Raw genomic sequence first — 20,406 nt, 5'->3', positions numbered from 1 at the left:
CTACAGGTTAACTTTTCTTGCCTTCCCAGCAGCAAAATCATTTATAACGTCGTCGAACACAAGTGACTGAACACGAAGCTTTTGAACAGATAAAATAGCGAGGTTAGTAAATTTTTCTTGACACAAGGAAGAGCGCAAGTAATTCTTTATAAGCTTTAGCTTGCTAAAACTCCTTTCACAAGATGCAATAGAGAAAGGCAATATTAAAAGTATTTTCAATGCAGTGACAAAATTAGGGTATAACTCAAGACATGATATTTTATGAATGAACGTAAGAGCAGCAAGAGGGGACAATTCTGACAAACTCTCCAAGTGAAAGTTTTTCAAAAATGCTTGCGCATGATATTTAAAGAACAACAGTTCTTGAAGCAACTCACCTCCATTAATATCCATAGGGTACAATAAGGCCAGATCAGAGACACCTTTCCTCAATGTTTCTTCTGACATAACTGCCATATTACTTGGAATAATTACTGAAAAATCCTCCAAAACTCCGTTCATGCGCTGGAATCGATCAGCTATTTGTGATGTAATTGAATCCAACGCACAAAACAAGATTTTTCCCATTTTGTCTTCTATATTGATGAGTACAGATTCATCCTCTGTAACTTCGTCAAAAAACTTGGCTCTCTTTCTCGGACGAGGCTCTTCAATTGTGATCATAATATCATTGCAGATCTCCTTGCTTTTCTCAATAGCCTTGGTCACAATTCTTTCCCGGTTGGTAGCAAAGAAGCTCCTCAGTCCCTCTAAGTGACTGACAGTTATATCTACAGTAACTGTTTTTTCTTGCAGTCGTAGGTTAATGTTTTTGATAGCATCAAGGATATCATTCCAGCAGAATAAAAACACAAGAAAATCAAACTTCTTAAGACTGTATAGGAGGCACTTGCCACCATTTACAGTTTCGGGGGTTTCTTTTGAAAAGTCCGAAAGTTCTTCCAAAGCAGCACAGACATCCGGAAATTGGGTGCTTAGAGCATGTACTGCATTTTGCTTCGAAGATCACCGGGTTGCTGAAGGTCCCTTCACAGTAATATGAACATGATTTTTTAAAATATCCCAGCGATGCGTTGACAAAATTGTAAACATTTTGAATTACCCCAAATCCATTGACAATTTCTATTTCCACTGATGCAGCGTGAACACCAATTAAATTTAGTGAGTGCGATGCACATGGAACATAACGAGCGGCAGGAAACTGCTGAGATATGCGAGCTTGAACACCCGAGTACTTTCCCGACATAGTACTGGCATTGTCATAGCACTGACCACGGCAATTTGACATGGGAAGGTCATCATTCTGAACAGCACGTAAAATGTCTTCAGTTAAGGTAGCTCCAGTTTTGTTGTTCGTAGTAATGAAGCCTACGAAACTTTCTTCAATTTTGGACTCTCCATCAGAAGATATTGTAATATAACGATAAATCTGGGACATCTGCTCTTTATGACTTACATCTGGAGTCGAGTCATACAAAATGGCAAAATATTTTGCTTTTTTAATGTCCTCATATATTGCCTGACGTACACAATTTCCAGCTAAGTAGACAAGTTCATTCTGAATTTGTGGAGATAAATATGTGACAGCAAGAGCTGGGGAGTGCATAATTTTTGAAACGTGAGATTTTAATACATCATCATACTTCGCTAACAACATGAACAGATCCAATAGATTTCCATGTTGTCTTGTGTTTCCATCAGCTTTCTTCCACAAAACATCATCGCTGCCTCGTAATGCAAGATTTCTTGATGCCAGAAACAAAATGCAGTCTAATATTGCTCGCAGTATATGTCTCCATTTGCCAGTTTCACTCACAATTCGCTGTTGTAGTTCGTTGTCAATAGCAGTCCTATTTTTCAAACGAGAGAATAGCTACCTCCACTCGTCGAAAGCATTTTTATGGATCGGTGAAATTTCGTGATCCGGAATTCTCGGATTAAGTTTACGCCAGTGGGAAAATCCTTCAGCACGGCAAAACTGTGATGAATCAGGTTTTGCGAATAAGAAACGAGGAAGACAATACACACTTTTTTTGCTTGGAGAATATGCTAACCATGTTCTTTCAACTTCAACATTATTTGGAAGTGTACGAGTAAACCACCTTTTTGAAAAATACCGCCCATCATCGTGTTCTGTTTCTCTGGTGTAGTCCGCATCCTTGTTCTGGAACTCTACACTATTCTCTGTTATGTAACACCTAACTGAGTCTTGCTATCTTTGCTGAAAAGGCACCAACCCTATATCACATGAAGCGACAACTTGTGGAAACACTGTTTCCTCTTGTATTTCTTGTATTTTCCCAAGCAATGAAGGATCTGTTGGACCACTTTCTTGTGCAGTGTCTGATGGCTTATAGGAAGCATTGCTTCTTCTTTCTCCAACACTTGATTCGTGAACGAGAAGAGAACATCCGGGTTGAAAATCATCGCATTCTGTGTTCCCAGCAGATGTGCTCTGAAAGCAAAATAGCATTATTTAACAAGTTGAAATAGCTTTAAAATATCATTTTAAACTTATGATGCTGAAGTAATTAGTAAAATTTATATTACTTTCTGTACAGAGCAATGGCGTGTGATGACAAATTTCTAGGGGGAGGAATGTAATGACACTATTTAATAAATCTACACAGGGAACAAATTATAACTACGGTGGTCACCGAACACTTGGTTCTTCAACATTATCAGAGCGGGGCGATTTTATTTCCAGTAGCTAGCCACTCCTGGATGAAACAAATTCAACGCAATCAAAACTATATTATTACGACCACTCACTCCATTGAAACGATGAAAAAAAAGTGTCACTTTCGACGCTTCGTGCTGCCTTGTCAGATGCCATCTTGATAAAAAAAAAAAAAAAAAAAACGGTCATTTTGCGAAAATACGTTTTCCGACTATCCTCCGTCCGGGGATTGGACGATTTTACGGCATGGATAGAAATGCCATAAAATGCTATATATGTAAACTGTCATGAAATGGTTATAATATATAGGTAACTGTTTCAAGTGGAGGTTCTGCTCTCCTAAAGCCCCGTCTATATTTTGTGCTTTGTCACGACTTAGATCTCATCTAGTTCTTTAATTTAAAATTAATTTCTTCGAAATCGGTTGAGAAATGGGAGAGTTCTAGTGGAACAAACAAAAACTTTTTGACTGCTAAGAGACCTTCGCTCTGCTCCACTCTGAAAATATTAAGTTTTATGCAGGAAATAAAAGCTATTACTATACTATACATACTATACTAGCTTAAAACATGAGGTAGAATATGTCATGATCCTGAAGTGTACGGTTTCAAAAATATTTGCATGTTAATTAATTATCATAATTTCAGAGAATTATTCAAATTTCTCAGAAGATACAGATACTAATGATAATTGTTTAATAAACATAAAGATTTGATGCATATCGTTGGAACAAGTTTTCAGTTTTTACAAAATACTCATATGCTAACTGTTTTCAATCGAAATAATTAATTATGTTGATGAATTGAGTTATTTAATGTCTTTGCACACCGACTGGATGATTTGTGAAAATGTGAATGAGTGGATGAATATGAAAGGCATGAAGAGACACACAAACATCAGTGCCTTACCAAGGATTCGAATCTACGAACCCTGCTATCGTAGCTCGTACTCTCACCTTCGAAATAATTAAATCAAATAATTAATGTTAATGATAATTTTAATTAGCGATTTCGTAAAAAGTAAAAACATTCTCGCTACATACATATCACATTTTCATGTTTACCTAAAAATATTTTGTGTGTGCCTATCTTCGGGGAAAATTTGGATTATTCGTTGAAATTATGATATTTATATGCAAAACCTATTAAATAATTTTGAAACTTTACACTGCAGGAAGTGTATCTTGTTACGATCATGAACCTATTCAATAGTAATGTAGTAATAATATTTCTTTGACCCTGACAATTTAGTAAACAAGAAGTGCCTTTATTATAAATATTCATTATTACAATTGAAAAGTAATATTGGTTGTTATTTTGTTTCTAACACATGATGCAACATGCTTTTACGTTTCTACCTCCTGGCCTCGACTGGACTGAGGTAGCGATTGATGAGTGGCTTGGTCTTTATATAATATAGTTTACTGATAATTCAAAGCATATATAGATTATGATACGAATATATCTATTACCACTTTGATCAACATTTGTGACACAATGTTGCAAAAAATTGTATTGTTAATGTTGTTGCTTCTCAAAGTATTGACTAGGCTACAGGTCATATATTTGAATATTTATATCGAACAAGCAATAAATAAATAAATAAACCAGCCACGAAAATACGTGTCTGAATTTGTCTACAATGTAGGTTGCAGCTAGGGTAGCTAAATGGTTACAATCGTTTGGTTGATAATCAGAAACTCTGTTAGAGCTAATTGAAAGCCTTAGATTCCTGTTAGTCTCGTTGCATGAAGTGGGTCTTAAATAATCTGAAGTTTATTCTACCCCCACCTAACTGATGCAGCTGATCTGATATTGTTTTAAAAGAATGTAACATTCAAATCTTGTTTTATCATCAAAAGTCATGGCAAGTGATGTAACTCATAGATCTAAAAATATAGAATATGAAACTTTATAGAAATATATTACTTACTTCTTCCTGTTGTGTTCTTTGAGTTTCTGGCGAATCTGAACGTGAATCGGAAGAATTTTCGTTGTCATCAGTGAATATCTTCTTCATAAACGTCTTCAAAAGCTTTGCACTTCTCATGTCTTCGTTGGCCTGCATCTTCTTTCTTTTTCTTTTTTGAGCACCAGAAAGTTTTTTAGGAGGCATGATTAAGTATATACTATAACAGTCTAAGTATTAATTAAAAATTCAAAAAATAACTTTGAAAACAAAGACAGACTAAAAATACAACGATAGAAAGCTCGGTTTCGTAAACACACCTACACAAAAGGTGACTTAACAATACTCCTTCCTTGCAAACTGTGTGCTCTGTTGTAGCTAAATGTAAAAATAAAATAGCACGAACTCTTTGTGCTGGAGCGGGAAACAAACAATTCTGTTTGTATTAATCATAGCGCTCTCTTCGAATTTCATGTTTATCCTAAGGTTCTGGATAGATATAGCAACAAGCGAAAACACACACACTATTGAAAAAGATTAAAGAAATTCGAATAGCGTTATAACTGGACAAAACTGCCATGAACAGTTTTCTTTTGCCTTGAGGCATGCTAAACAGAAACAATGAGAAAGCGCACATTACACTTTTCTTGGACAGACTTGCAACAGCCAAAACCGATCATTATACATTCTTTTACAAATAAGAGCAGTTTTCAAGACGCTTATTTCGTACTTTTCGTTAAACTTGGCAAAATTACCTTTGGTTGGTATACAGGTCAACTTTGAGAACAGTTATGGAAATTTACAACTATTTACGTTTCACACTATCGATAAGAAATGAAATTTCAATACATCAGAAGCTCTGTGCTCTTAAAATGTTCGAAATGAGTAACATCATTAATTTCCAACAAAAATTGTAAACGTTTGAAATTATATTCTGTATGTGACCACACAAATAGCATTTTAATTTCGATTCTTTTACATTAAAAAAAAATATATTTTGTGAAATGTAACACTAGATCCACCTTGTATATCACATCATCATTAACAAATATATAATAACTTCCTTTAAGTAATAAGTAAAAGCTTGTGATTCTTATGGAAATACTTTGTTTGGGTTGCGAGCGAAGCGAGCAAGAATTTTATTTTTTACCAAATCCATTTCTTTCTAAACCAACAACAATATTGATTTATTAGGGCTCCAACACTTTCACGAGGCGCCCCGTTGTTTACTATCGTCTAAAATTTTTCCTTTTTTCTTGCTCGTTCGGCGCCCCCTTGCTGTCAGCGCCCGGGGCGACCTCCCCGCTGGCCCCCCCTAGCTACGGCTCTGTTGATTATGATGGAGTTTGGAGGGTTTATAAATTCATACTCTCATCCTTTGTCATATATTGTTTCGTGTTTCTCTGAAAGGAAAAATATGGTATGCTCAATATACAGAATAAGTGTAGCTTTTCAACTTCCCAGAACTGAAGTTAGGAATGTAATTGCGAAAGTAAGTTGAATTTTTATAATAAATAGGGAAAATAAATAAACGGTGCAGGACAGTACACTAAACGTTCCCGTTTCTATTACTTTCACTAAATCATATTGGACCCTATGCTGCAGTCACTAACGAAACATTATCTCGTGAAAAAAAGAAACTAAATTATAAGGCATTTTCGGAAAACTACATGCGAAAAATAATATCCTCAAAATTAAACTATTCCTTTTGATTTTTTTCATGAGAGATGACTTATACCCTTTCTTAGGTTCATGAAGGAAATATTTGTTTATCAATTATCAACAAAATGCATGAGTTGTATTTGACAAAACTGTAAAAGAAAAGCACACACATACACACTGAAATACTTATTTAACTATTTTAAATAGGAAGTTCAAATACCAAATCTCATTTCTCTATAGTTAAGAGATCCCGAGATGTGAATACCTTATTATAGTGATTACAAACCGTTTTCGTCTCTTCCACGTCGAATTTACAAAAAATTCTCTTTTATGGTATCTTACATCCTAAATCGTATGTATTGCTCAATTTTAAAGTTTATAACTCAAGTAGTTATGTCCAGGCATTGTTCAGTCAGTCAGGAATACTTATTTTACACAGTATATAAGTACATAGAAAGATTAACGGTTGTTAGGGTATGCACATTCGTGTGTTGCTGATGAATCGTGATAATCTATGTGAATGGAAACGTTCATTATATGTCATAGAACATGATGTGTGAAAAGAGAATTCACTTTTGTCTCCATGAGCACAATAAGTAGCATATTTTGCACTCAACCATTAGACTAATAAAGATATTATTTTAACTGAGATTTGTGGAAGCCAAGTTTCCACAATTATAGAGTCACATTTTGCTTTTGATCGTTATAAATTGCTAAAATCAAGAACCATCATAGAAAATTATATCATTAGCAATTTTACAACTCACAGAATTGCTATTCCGTGACGTGAGAAGAACAACATAGTAATTGTCTTTCTCCTGTTTAAGCCCTATTTGAGACTCTTCCAATAACCATTTGTTTGGCACAATTGTCAGTTATAAAAGACACGAATCATGTTGCAATCAATTTTCACATTCGAATCCTAAGTGGATATAAGTGCATTTTCTTGGACTTTTAAACTGTGCTATGTATATATATATATATATTGTAAGTTTTATAGAAAGGATATGTCAGTACGTCTATTTCTCCAAAGACAGTAAAACTAAAACCATGAGAGATGACGAGAAACGGTTTTCTTATATGGATTCTGCATCTAAGGAATAGATTCAATCTCAATTGCCTATTCAGTGACGGAACGGATTACCAAGTGACCCAGACAGATACGGGATTTCAAGGAAGACCCATGACGCAGAGTGACTTAGTCTCACCCAGACAAACCCGGAGAGATGAAAAATCGTCAAATAAATAAGAAGTGTATATGAGGCTGCTAAAATTCTAAGACATAATTCTCTCCTCTGTGTGTGTGTGTGTGTGTGCCTTCTCATTTGATCTATAACTTTCTTTCTTGCTGTTTGCATCTTTCTGGATTAAAACATCATACTGAAAGATAACTATACTCTGCGTCACCTGAATTGGCGTATGGCGTCAGCCAATAAGCTCGCAGTACGCTGTTACTAAACCTTCAGTGATAAATCTAATCATTCACAATTGTCCACAAATACAAATGATTTGCTATAGAATGTTTAGCAAAGTATAAACGTGTTACAATCACATAAAGGAATACACTACATGTTTTTCTTATGAGTGATAGTCAAAGTTTACTCAAGTAAAAATGTAAAAGAGGCGTTTAGAACATAATAGATGCCCATGAGCCCGTACATTTTCTTAAAATATCTTTTTGAATATTTTGAATATATTTTTCAGTATGGGAAGAGGAATAACACGAAATTATATTTGAAATTTTCAATACATGGTACTTTGATTAAGAAATATCACATAGAGAATCAAACAAATAAATGATCGAGCTCGAATAGTGAACATCTTTAATCCAATACAAAATTCGGCAGTAATCCTACAGAGCTGATATTTTGACTGCTTAAGGTAAATCCTCTGAAATTTCGAGTACATTTTTTTTCGATTACTATATTTTCTTCCTCTCTTCTATCGTAATTCGAAAGTAAAAATGGTAAAAATAGAGAAGAATGGAAGAAAAAATAAGATCACTCTCAGTTATGCAATAGTATAATAGGGTGATAACGTATCAACTGAGGTAAATGAGAGTAACATGGTTGATGATTAATCACTATCAGTGGCGTAGATAGGGCGTTGACTCAGGGGAAGCCTTACCCCATTCAGTACAGTAATACCAAAATGGATTCTGCTCACATGTAGTATGTTCCATTTGTGACTCTTTCATATAAATATGTTATAATTCTTTTATGTAGATAATTAGTCACGAAAAACAAGCTTTACATAGACATGTTTAAAGAAAAACTTATTCCCATAAGGTCTATTCTTAACTCTACACAAAATTTTAGCAGATTAGTTATATTGTATTTTAAATCTTCTTCAACTCTTTTTCGCCACCACAGGCATCAAAATTTACCATCTGCGGGTGCAAATAGAGAGCATTAAAAAAGAAAATGGATGTTTAACTTTTATTATTATTTAGCTCCGGTTCAGCCGCATTGTTAGTATGTGTAATCTCAGTGTGTGTGGTCTCTGGTTCAATTCTGAGTAAGAACAGTAAAATTTTCTGGTATTGACCAAACATCATAAGGCGAGTCAGGATCTACCGGAGTTAACAGGTAGCAAAGTCTGTATCCAGGAAGTCAGAAATAACAGCGCCTTGCAACCAATGCACTAGCCTCGTATCTCTAACTTGAATACGAGCCATCTGGCTGGTCATAGTCATTCATGACTGTACCGTCAGGAAGTTTAATTTATTACCTCTTAACAAATTTCATCAATGTTTCATTACTGTGTAACTAAAGAAAACTGAAAAGAATTCAAGTACTTTCTTACATGTCTTACCTGCAATTCGTTTCACCTCTGGGTACTGAAATAAAAGACTATACGTCGTATTACAAGAGCCAAAGTCACACACACACACACACACACACACACACACACATATATATATATATATATATATATATATATATATATATATATATATATATATATATATATATATATATATATATATATATATATATAGATAGATAGATAGATAGATAGATAGATAGATAGATAGATATAGATATAGATATAGATATAGATATAGATATAGATAAACTCCTAATTGAAACGTGTTTCAGTTTTTCGAAACTTCGGCTCCTAAAGAAACAATTTACTGTATTAAAATTTTTGATTTTTTTAGTCAGAGTCATTTGGGTAAATTATAGAAGTGAAATTAGATATATAAACAATAATCAAAAATAACTAAATATGTGTTGCACTGTTTTCGACAATTCCGATTCTGAAAGGAGAAAAAGATACAATTTTTACAATATTTAAATTTCCAGTTTTATAAACCTTTTTCTTTCTGTGTGGAAAGTGGACATTTGTATTAGTTCTATTATAATAATTCATCATTTGTTTTTGTAAACATATTTAAATAAACACCTAACAGTTCAACTCCATTTGGGAGGTCAAAAACTCGTTTGGGTAGCTCCCATTTTCTATTCCTTCCCCCCCCCCCGTGTGTACACCCCTGAGAAGAAGGCGAATGGAAGGTTGTTAGTAAATGTCCGAAGAAGAATCAGTCAGATCTGTTTAACAAAAGTCGTAACAACCTAATGCAAGGAAAATGAAAACAGAGAAATTGAAAACCGATAAAAATAATAAACCCTCCATGTGGCCGCTCTATTTGTAACGCGGTTTGGCCCAACTGTTTCTTGTAATTATGTAAGTGCATTTCTGAAAGACAGTGTTAATATTGATGTTAAAGAAAACGTTTAATTAAAAGTTAAACATAATAACTATTTCTCATATTAAGTTAATGTACAGCGGTGGACACTTCTAAATGGTACACCTTAGCCGTAAATCTCCATATGGCTGTACCATTTAGAAGTGTCCACCGCTGTACAAGTAAATGAATATATTAATGTGTGATATTCAAATATGTGGCTGGATAGCGTACTGTTTACTAGATTTATGGGTCATATAAAGACTGAAATAGTTGAGGAAGAACCTGAACATAAATGAAAAGGGAGAAAAGCCAGGTAAATAAATGTCTTATCTTAACAATAAGTTACATGAGCAAATAGGATACATAAGGAACTTACGTTTATAGGCTATTATCAAAACGTAAATGGTATTAACACAAAGGAACAGTCTTTCATTAACAAAATAAAATGTGAAGGTGATGATATCTATTGTATCACGGAAACATGGTTAAAAGAATCCAACGTCCATTTTCACAATTATATAGTAGGTATAATATTACTAGAAAATAAATCAAAGGGAGAATGATCACAATAAGTAATAAATACTGCATGTAATGATAAATGTTCCTGGGCTAGATGTAATAGATGTAATAGATAGCAGGCTAGATGTAATAATAATATAAAATTTAATCTCTATCAAGATACTATTTTTTACTGTGTTTACATTATTTTCCTGCTACATTATCCTTACAGACTGTTCCAGGATATGATGTCTGGCTATGTTCGATGACTGGCTATATTCGAAATAGAGTAAACTGTAATTCTATAATATTAAGTAATTTTATATAATACAGGAGGAGTTGATTAAGAAACAAAGGCTGTATGTAACCTCACGTAATTTTCACGCTTGGAAATGAATAAATCATATGATAGTATGCGTCAGAACAGAGCACTGGACCGTTTATTAGAGCAAACAAAACAACTGTTAGAGCAGACCAACTGTAACTTCGTTACTATTCATTCAAAACAAGTCATACCATGACCATAGTATTCAACGCTAAGGTACTTCCGATGGGCATTGTCTTGTCCATCTCTGTTGTGCTGTATGTGTGATAGAGGCTTCCAAACTTCGGATGTTTGTGATATTATAACACCCTTAGTTTGCAACACTGAATAATAAATGCGGATTTTTAAGTTTTCGTTTAACATGTTGATTTGAATTATGTAATAATCTGACATAGTACCATTTGAAAAATATAACTAGACTGGGATGGCAACACTGCTCACCGGGTTGTGTTGTCTAATACGTAAAAGGATGTCCGCCTCTTTATAGTTGCTTCATGCAAAGTTTCGCTTTTCTACCTCTTTTGGTTTCTCCGTTATCACAGATGTTCCAGATAAATTGCCCACCCTGTACACTTACACACACACACACACACACACACACACACACACACATATATATATATATATATATATATATATATATATATATATATATATATATATATATATATATATATTCATCCTCATGGCATTGTCAAGGCTCTATATTTGTATTTTACATTTAAAGTTGCAACCGGGTGTTTCTGACTGCCGTATTCGGTAGCCCGATCATCACCCCTATTCTTCGCGCGCAGAGTCATTCGAAGAACTGAAAACGTACTCTGTACACAAACAGATTATGGTTGTGAACTCGGAAAGCCTGGAACTTCTGCTTGTCAAGGTCAAAAAGTGGGAGAAAAATTGATGTGTAGAATGTAAAGAGGGTTCAACAGTGATTGATACTTATAAGAAACATATTCATTTGTACTTCGTGCACATTCCGCCTGTAGCGCTACTGTGGCACAACGTATATGGTAACTGTATAACTCTTGTACACCGCTTGTAGGTCTATTGGCGTAAGTGACGACCGAAACTATGTTGTCAGCTCTGACTGCGATAAGGCACTACTGTGCTGCTTTTGCTTTTCTTTTTTGTCCTTTGTCATTTGTGAGACGCCAAGCATGTTGTTTTTGCTTGTTGTACGCGCTGAACGAGTTCCTGCGGAGCGAAGTATTTAAGAAGTTAACTACATATTCTTGTTTTGCGATAAAAATATGATAAGTACTTTGAATTATAATACGGTTTTAAATTCGTTAACTGTTGAAAAAAATACGAAAATAAAGCTGTACTTGTAAATGTATATTAGTCGAGGACGTAGCTACTGACAGTGTTGCAGGCACGTAGCCAGGATTTCGTGAAGGAGGGGAGAGTCCGTGACATGAAATACTGTGGTCATCATAAGAGGGGCTCGATCACTCTAAACTATTTTACTGGAACATATATTGGTTCGTTTAGCCAACATTTCGTAACGGTGAGGGGGAGTGACATGAAATTCTGAAGACCCAGTACCTCGATCAATCTAACTATTTTACTATCAACATATATTGGTTTGTTAGGACAATAAAATGAGGATATGTTGGCAAGTATTTTAATAACAAACTATAAAGAAATTTCGAGCAAAATAATAGAAAAAGTATTGAAAAAGATTTTGCAATATTTACGTTCTTCTCCTGTTTATTCAAATATAACAATTTTCCTCTCGTTATGACCTCAATTATTATAAAAAGTACATACTGAATACTGTTTTGTAAACTATCTTCTAATATAAATAAAATAAAGAGTTTGTTTGTGTGTTTGTCTCTGTCTGTCTGTCTGCGGCCTGGGGGCCAGACGAGTGGATCGAGAGTTACCAAATTTTGGTCAGGGCCCAGGCCCCAGATCAAGACGCAGCGATTTTTTCAAATTTCGAAGCAGTGGGGTCTCAGGGGTCTTTTACCGGAACCGACTTGGGAACCAGACAAATTGACGGAGCGTTACCAAATTTTAGTCACGAATACCTTGGTCAAGGCTCCAGACCAGAGTAAATGTTTTTGTCGAAATTCGAACCAGGGGGTCTCAGGGAGGCGTTTACCGGGACATGTAAAAATAGTAGAAAATGACCGATAATTTACTATTTATTTATTTAACAATCACCAGATACAGCTTGTAGAAGGAAGAGTGCCTTCTCCTTCATCTGCATATCAACATTCCCTATCAATATGTAAATGTATGATAATGTGTGACTAAATTAATTGCTGACTAATTAGCATGCATTTTACTTTTTAGGTAACTTTGATGAATATTATTGGGTAAACACCGAGCGTAATACGATATTATTAATACTCTTTTGATGTATATTGTATTCATGTATGTATTTTATTCATTTATAGGCTATGAACATCATTAAAGTTTGCGTGCATCTCATTAATGGGAATTTAAAATGTATATATTACATGCGTTATTGGATTTACATATCCTGCGTACATATTCTACATATGATAGAATAAAGAAGAATTCATATTATCTTCATTTACTTCATGTATAGAAGTTTGAACTTCGTTGTTACAGAGAGAACTTGAGCAGAGTTTTTTTTTCTCGGCGACAGCAGTCTGAGCTGAGAGTTTGTGTGAGGTCTTTGACTCCTAGCGGGTGGAGAAATCCCTAAATAAACATGGAAGAATGAAGCATTGTGTATTGGAAGAATACTGGTAACTTCCTCCGTATAGCAATGTCTAGGTGGAAACATTGCTTACAGACGCTCTCCAGGCTTTGTTTCAAAAGTCATAAAAATTTTAGCGTCAACACGATAAATTTCCAATTTCTATACGTGTCAAATTCACACCTTTGAAAAGAATCTCACGAGTCCCAAGCTCATAGCGTTACTTGAAACCAAGTTCGTTACCGTAAGGGAACCGACCTAGCGCTTTTCTCCCATGATGCACTGCGCTTTTGAAAACTTATATTTTATGTTGACTTATTTTATGTGTAAATTATTAATATTACCGTATTACGCTCACAAATTCTTGGAAAGACCGTTTAAAATTCATGACTTTATTTGTCATCGTGTTTCCCAACGTGCAAGACATTTAGATCTTGCGTTATTCTTCCCTAGGAGCCCTGATGATTATATACATGGACACCCATGTATCGCGCCACGGGTGTGTTAGTGGACAGTGTACATACATATAAAATTATTGTGTTTCTCATCAGATAGTGTTGATATATATCCCTTGATGTGCTGATAGACAGTGAAATTTCAGCGAATACTAAACACTTCGCATTAAATTTTTAAATTAACAAAACTTTTTCAACCAATACATCAGAACAGTGGCTATTTTGGCCATGCCTATTCCGATATTTTAGAAGTGAGCAGTCTATTTGTGGACATAAATTTTGTATAGTGCAGTGGCACTATCATAACACCCTGTTATGGCATATTAGCATTAATATTACAGATCTCAAGTGAGATCACTAGGCCTGTATTGCTAAACGACAGTGCCCTCCTGAACTTTTAATCAAGGAGACCACCAAAATGAAGAAATACTGAATTTAGACTGACATCACTGGGTCAGTTGTGACCTAGTTTAACGTCACAAGTTTATATTTTCTCTCATCACCATCCGTGAACATTCACATTCCAGTTGAATGAGAATGTTGGAAATTGCATCCTGCGTGTGATTTCATCAGAGACACTTTCCAGTCCCTAGTGTTAGCAGAGACTTTCCATGAAGTGGACATTAAAACACCATTTACCACCATGAAGCTGCATCACCTATTTTGAGATTGAATTTTTACTATATTTGCCTTTTTTCTTTTTCCTCCTCTCTGAGCATAGACGGTCAGAGACTATAAACTCATACACATGAGGAGTTATTATTTGTTTTTTAAGAGGTCAGACAGGTCTCTAGTGTAAATAAAATTATCTGTAATCTATCAAGTGAGATATGTGTATATATGAAAATTTAGTGTGATTGGTGCACCAGGAAAAGTAATTTCTTCAGTGAGTGTATCTGTAATATGATATCGGTGAGTGTTGTCTTCAGTCAACTAATGCTTTACACTGGAGAATAAATATCTATCTTCAACCAGTATAGTGAGGGTGTCTATTTTCCTGATTGGTGAGTACCCAAAAGCTAATCCATATGTCTTTATTTCAGGATTGAGAGTTAAGGAAACATTATTCCTTTCTCTTGTACTTCTGACCAACTTCCTGAATGGGGCCCAGGAAGGCATACGCCCAGAGAACATCTAAGACACAGCTATGAGTGTAAAGGATAGGTAACAGGCTGCTACCTGTTGGTTTGAAATATTTTTTTTTTACATATAACCTTATTAAAAGTTTGAAAATCCTTTACAAGTAGCTGCTGAGACCATAGCTGTCGTCAGAAAATCCCTGAGATATATATTTTGGATTTTAAAACCCTGAGATTTGTTTTTTTATGCTCTACCGTATTAAGTGTAGCAGTGGCGGCTCCATCAGGAGATCACATTTATTCTCCGATAAGGAATTTACATATGCAAGAGCATTTTCATTAGCATTTTGGCTTTATTTACATAAATGTGAATATCCCTCGCCACTCTACCACCTTTTAAATTGTAATGTTGTGTTGGTGTTTTGGCTGGTGTGCATAGATTATATCTATTGCTACTTGCACCTCATATAAAAACTTGGCGCCGACAGCGTGAAGGGCGAATAAGTATTTCTTCACAGAATACTTTTGGTCAGAGTACGTTTGATTTTAAAATTTTTCGGTTTATGTTTTTTTTTCAACCCCCAGAAAATTTCCAAGAACTTCGGTGTGTTTGAAATGTATTTTGAATGTTTCTTGTGCCTATGATTCTTGTTTTGTGAAATCTTACTTGTCCGGTATTTGGAGAATTCAGGCTTTTAGAGTTTAGGGGGGAAGTAACTTTTGTATTTTTGTATTCGACATCCATGGTAATCACGAGAGCGCAGGCTCGTCGAAATTTAAACATGGAAAACCAGTGTGAAAACTTAGAGTTCGCGCAGAGCGCTGACGAGCGCATCTAAGATTTGGTAGAAAGTACGGATGTGGTGGAAACGGTCCTGCCGTCCACCAGTAGGGAACCGGAAGTGCCTCGCCGGGAAGAGACGTTAGAACCGACTGTCAACCCAAGTACTGCGGATAGCCCAGTCATTAGTGATATGAGTAATATTACTAGCGTAAACCTTGCGGCCATTTTGAGTGAAATTTTACAAGGCCAGCGGAGCCTTGAAAGCAAGTTAGAGAGAAAATTTGAAGAGAGTGTGCAGAATTTCAAGTGCAGGTTAGAATCGAAGCTAGAAGAAAACGCTACTAATTTAGAGGAAAAATTAGAGGAGAGTACAAAGAAATTAGAAGAAAATGCCCGAAACCTAGAGACTAAATTAGAGGCCAAATTACAAGAAAGTTCTAAGAATTTAGAAAGTAGCTGTAGTAAATTAGAGCAAAGTACTCTCCGTTTAGAGCAGGGAATAGAGAATGGCCTGGAGCAGGTGCGTAGGGAATCTCGAGACATGCACCAACGTCTCGAACAGGCCATTGAGACAAGCAATGTCCGTCTCGAACTCCAGTTGGAGAACGTGAGTTCGAGGCTAGAACACAGCGAGCGCCAGTTAACCGAACGGTTGGAGCTCACCATCGTCGAGTTAAAGGGGGAGATAGAAGGCGCACGAGAAGAACTTAATTCTCTCGTTGCTGAGACAGCCAGCAAACTAGACGAGAATTATACAGAATTGAATGAGGGTTTACAGCGTGTGTCGTCTCGTGTCGAACAGACCACTCAGCATTTGAATAACCAGGTCAGGAGAGTGGAGGTGAGCTTCGCCTCCCAACTTGCCAGGCTTAGGGGGGAGATCGAGCAAGAAACGCAGCTCGAGGAGATCCGTTCTGAGTGTAACGGGAGCATCAGGCAGATGCACGACACCGTGCAGGATGTCTGCAATCAGCTGGAAAAGAAAATGGAGGAGTGGAAGAACTCTGTTCAAAAAGAGACGAGTGAGGTAATTGAGGGGCGCCTCGCCCACACCTCCGTCTCGTCCACTCAAGAACGACCACCATCCCGGAACGACTCCTCAAGGCGCGACTTGCCCGATTCTCAACCTGGGAACCTGGGAAACACCCGCGAGACCGACCCTGTTCCCTCAACGTCTCGTTCATGTGCCCATGAGACGAGACAAAATCTGGCAACTGCGCTCGGCCTGATACATCGCGACGTCACCCTGCCAGTTTATGTTGGTACAGAATCCGAAACAGAAACTTACAACTTTTTACAGGATCTGGACTGATATTTTGAGGTCACGGGGGTACCACCGGAAATGAGACTAAGCTTCTTGCCCAGGGCATTACGTAACACGTCCTACCAGTGGTACCAGGTAAACCGGGGGAAAATCTATAGTTATGAAGATTTCGTAACGGAATTTAGAAACTGCTACCTCAGCGAAGAACGCCTTGCAAACTTGAGGGCAACAATTCTTACGTCACACTGACAGTCGGGTGCACAAGTCACCAGCAGAATACTTGCTGGACTTGTTGCACAAAAACAGTATTCTCGAGCCGAGAATGACTGAGGGAACTCTTTTGAAAGTACTTTAGAGGCATTTCCCTAATTGGCTATTTCGGGCGATTGTCTCGTCTCGCCCGAAAACCATAGCGGAATTTTGAATTTGGTGCAAGAACTGCAGACCTCGATGACGAATCGAGAGCAGTTCTTCCAGCAAAACCCCAGGAAGGGAGTTAACATGCTGCAGGTTAGCATGGAAAACGAAGAGAAAAACTCCCCCGGCCAGAGTGGTAAGCGGCAGTCTCGTCCGCAGGCTAAGCGAAATCGAGAAATGCAGCGCCCTTACCAGAGACGAAACAATCAAAACAACAACAACCAGAGATCGCCACCCCGTAACCAGAGCAGCGGAAGTGGGTCATCTGATTGGTCACGTGGTGGGAACAACCACACCCACCAGAACAGTCGTGGAGCCCGCGGTAGGACGGGAAACACGCGCAATACGGTACCTCAGCGAAAATCCTTTAGAGGGGAGGAAGAAATACAATTGCTAGAGAGGTATGATCGGGCGCATCCTCCACCGAGCCAAACAAACCGTACAGACAGAAGTAACCACCCCTCATCTCCCTCTGATAGGGAATGAGAATGGTCCGCACATGCTTGTGACGGCGGTGGGCTGGACGCGGATAGAACTGGTTCAACCGAGTTGGCAAAATTAAATCCCAAGTATGTGCGTAAATCAGTAACCTGTTTAGAAAATGAAAACAATGAAAATTCTTGCGAAACTGCAGTGAAAGAGTTATGTTATTTAGAAGAAAAAGAAGAAGAAAATTGTGAGCTTTGTATGAAAATTATGAACACGAAGCATTTTAATGATGGCAATCTTGAAAATAAATTAGTGTTATTAAGCAGAAATGGAGAACCTATAGATTTAGACAGGGAAATATACGAAGAAGCAAATGGCATATTCAAGAACCTTTTTGATACGAGTAACGAACCGTTACCTGGAAATAATGTAATTTCACTTCCTGAAATTAATGTTGTGTTATTTGGTCAAGATTCTGCTATCTCGAAAGAATTTTGGGACACTGTCTCAAATAGTAATCCCCCACCAGCATTTTTGAGTGCGAAAAACATTAGAGTCACATCGGCTTTTGGAAATAAAGCAGCGACATTAGTGGGTCAGACTCTGTTAGTCATTGAGATACAAGGGAAGGAATATCATACATTAGGAATTATCATATCTGGTTTAAATCGGTCTTTAATATTAGGTTCCAACTTCTTCACCGAATCTCGTGCCGTGTTAGACTATGACACCGGCCTTCTACATCTCAAACACCCACATGAGGTAGAAGTAGCATTTAGATAGGTAGATTGCGAGACTGAAGATCTAGTAGTTCGATGTTTAGAGTGGAATGGTGAGTGCTGCAAACCATTTTCTATAATGGATGAGATTGAAAATGTAAATTTTGATTTTTTCCCGTCAGACGAAAGACGGAAGGCCATAAGGGTGAATGCACCAGAGGAGTGTAAGACCTCAAGAGAGAAGGCAACTCGTGTACCAAACTTGGATGATGGACGTTTCCCAAGTATCCAAGAATTGGCAAATCACGTATTCCCACCAGAAGAGTGGATGAAAGTGAAGACTCGCGCCTCCCATTCAGACATTGAAGAGTTTGTTTCGAACTATTCAGATCTCTCAGACTCACAGAGAGAGAGTTTAAAAGCTGTGCTGATCAAGCATCAAGCTTTGTTTGATGTCAAGCCTGGTTGCATAGTCAACTACGAGCATGAGATCGGAGTAACGGACGAACGTCCAATAAAGACCAAGTTGTATCCTTACCCTAAGCGTTATCGCAACCAAGTATCCAATTAAATTTCGAGATGGCTAGCATGGGGAGTGATACGTAAACAACCTACAGCGTATATAAATCCTTTGGTTGTAACTGCAAAGAGCGATGGGCGTATACGCGCGTGTATCGACGGTCGAGCTTTAGCGAAGATTTCTGGGGATTTATCCGACCGGCCCATGCCTCCCTTGTCTGTTCTCCAAGACATCTGCGACAACTCTTGGTTCAGTTGCGTAGAATGCAACAGAGATGTTCTTACAAATTAAAGTAAAAGAGAGCGATCAAAAATATCTTGGGTTTTTACACGAAGGAATTTCCTACGTTTTTCAAAAATTACCTTTTGGGACTAAGCAAAGCCTTGCTTCATGTGTTAGTGCTCTCGATATGATCATTGGGACTGAAGCACGAGAGTACTGCGGCGCTTATGTTGACGACCTGATAGTGGCCGACAGAAGCTTCAGTGAACATCTTCAACACTTAGACAAAGTGTTGGGTTTACTCACTGCAGGTGGCCTAACCCTCAGGCTGAAGAAATGCAATTTTGCGAGAAAGAAACTTAACATACTTGGTTTCCAGCTTTCTCAACACGGAATTGGCAAAGATCCGGAGAAAGTGAAGTTGGTGTTAGATTTCAGAACACCTAGAAATGTAAAAGAACTTCGATCATTTATAGGTTACTGCCAATATTACCGGTGCTTCAGCAGAAAGTACTCGGAAGTTCTATATCCGCTGTTCAGTCTGCTGAAGAAAAATGTGAGGTTCAAGTGGGAACCAGAACATCAGGCAGCGATGGAGAAGATCAAGAAGATCTTCCAGTAAGAAGTTGTTCTCAAGAGCGTCCTGCCTGACAAACAACTGATTTTAGAGTCAGATGCGTGTGATTTCGCGTGCTCCGCTTTATTGTACCAGCGTGATGATAATGATGATATTAGGTTTATCGGTTTCACATCACGTGTGTTTTATGCACCGCAGAAGAATTACTCAGTCACTGAGAAAGAGTTCTTTGGACTCATAGATGGGGTTGTGAATTTCAAACAGTATCTTGTTGGGACGAAATTTAAGATTCGCAGCGACCACCTTGCTCTGAAGTTCATTCTTTATTGCAGGCTTACAAACCAGCGCATCACCCGGTGGGCAATGCTGCTGTCGAATTTTAATTTTGAATTTGAGTTTGTCAAACGAAAATTTGAGTGACTATCACTCAAGGTACCCTCCTCACACGGAAGAAGACCTCAGTGCTGCACGGAAGCCTATCCTCCAGGAGTCACTG

The 20,406-nt window shown here is 37.2% G+C and overlaps 1 protein-coding gene across 1 annotated transcript; it reads right to left on the bottom strand.

Annotated features, from left to right (window-relative positions):
- On the bottom strand, positions 1-4,795 carry LOC145661011 (zinc finger MYM-type protein 1-like). Its single transcript, XM_081726448.1, has 4 exons — positions 4,613-4,795; positions 2,238-2,455; positions 1,103-1,850; positions 1-996 (listed from the first exon to the last, which is right to left on the bottom strand). Exons 1-4 carry the CDS (start codon positions 4,793-4,795, stop codon positions 1-3), a joined length of 2,145 nt encoding a protein of 714 aa, XP_081582574.1.
- Between the last annotated feature and the right edge of the window lie 15,611 nt (positions 4,796-20,406).

This window comes from Thermobia domestica, chromosome 9 (genome assembly GCF_964235325.1).
Source record: "Thermobia domestica chromosome 9, izTheDome1.hap1.1, whole genome shotgun sequence".
NCBI lineage: Eukaryota > Metazoa > Arthropoda > Insecta > Zygentoma > Lepismatidae > Thermobia > Thermobia domestica.
This window is presented reverse-complemented; position numbering and strand designations above follow the sequence as displayed.

Excerpts from the sequence above, each read along its gene's own strand:
- LOC145661011 (XM_081726448.1), bottom strand. The coding sequence starts at position 4,795 with ATGCCTCCTAAAAAACTTTCTGGTGCTCAAAAAAGAAAAAGAAAGAAG. Across the intron at positions 2,456-4,612 it reads AAAGAACACAACAGGAAGAA|AGCACATCTGCTGGGAACAC; the intron begins GTAAGTAATATA and ends TTTTGCTTTCAG. Across the intron at positions 997-1,102 it reads AAATTGTCAATGGATTTGGG|CAAAATGCAGTACATGCTCT; the intron begins GTAATTCAAAAT and ends TGATCTTCGAAG.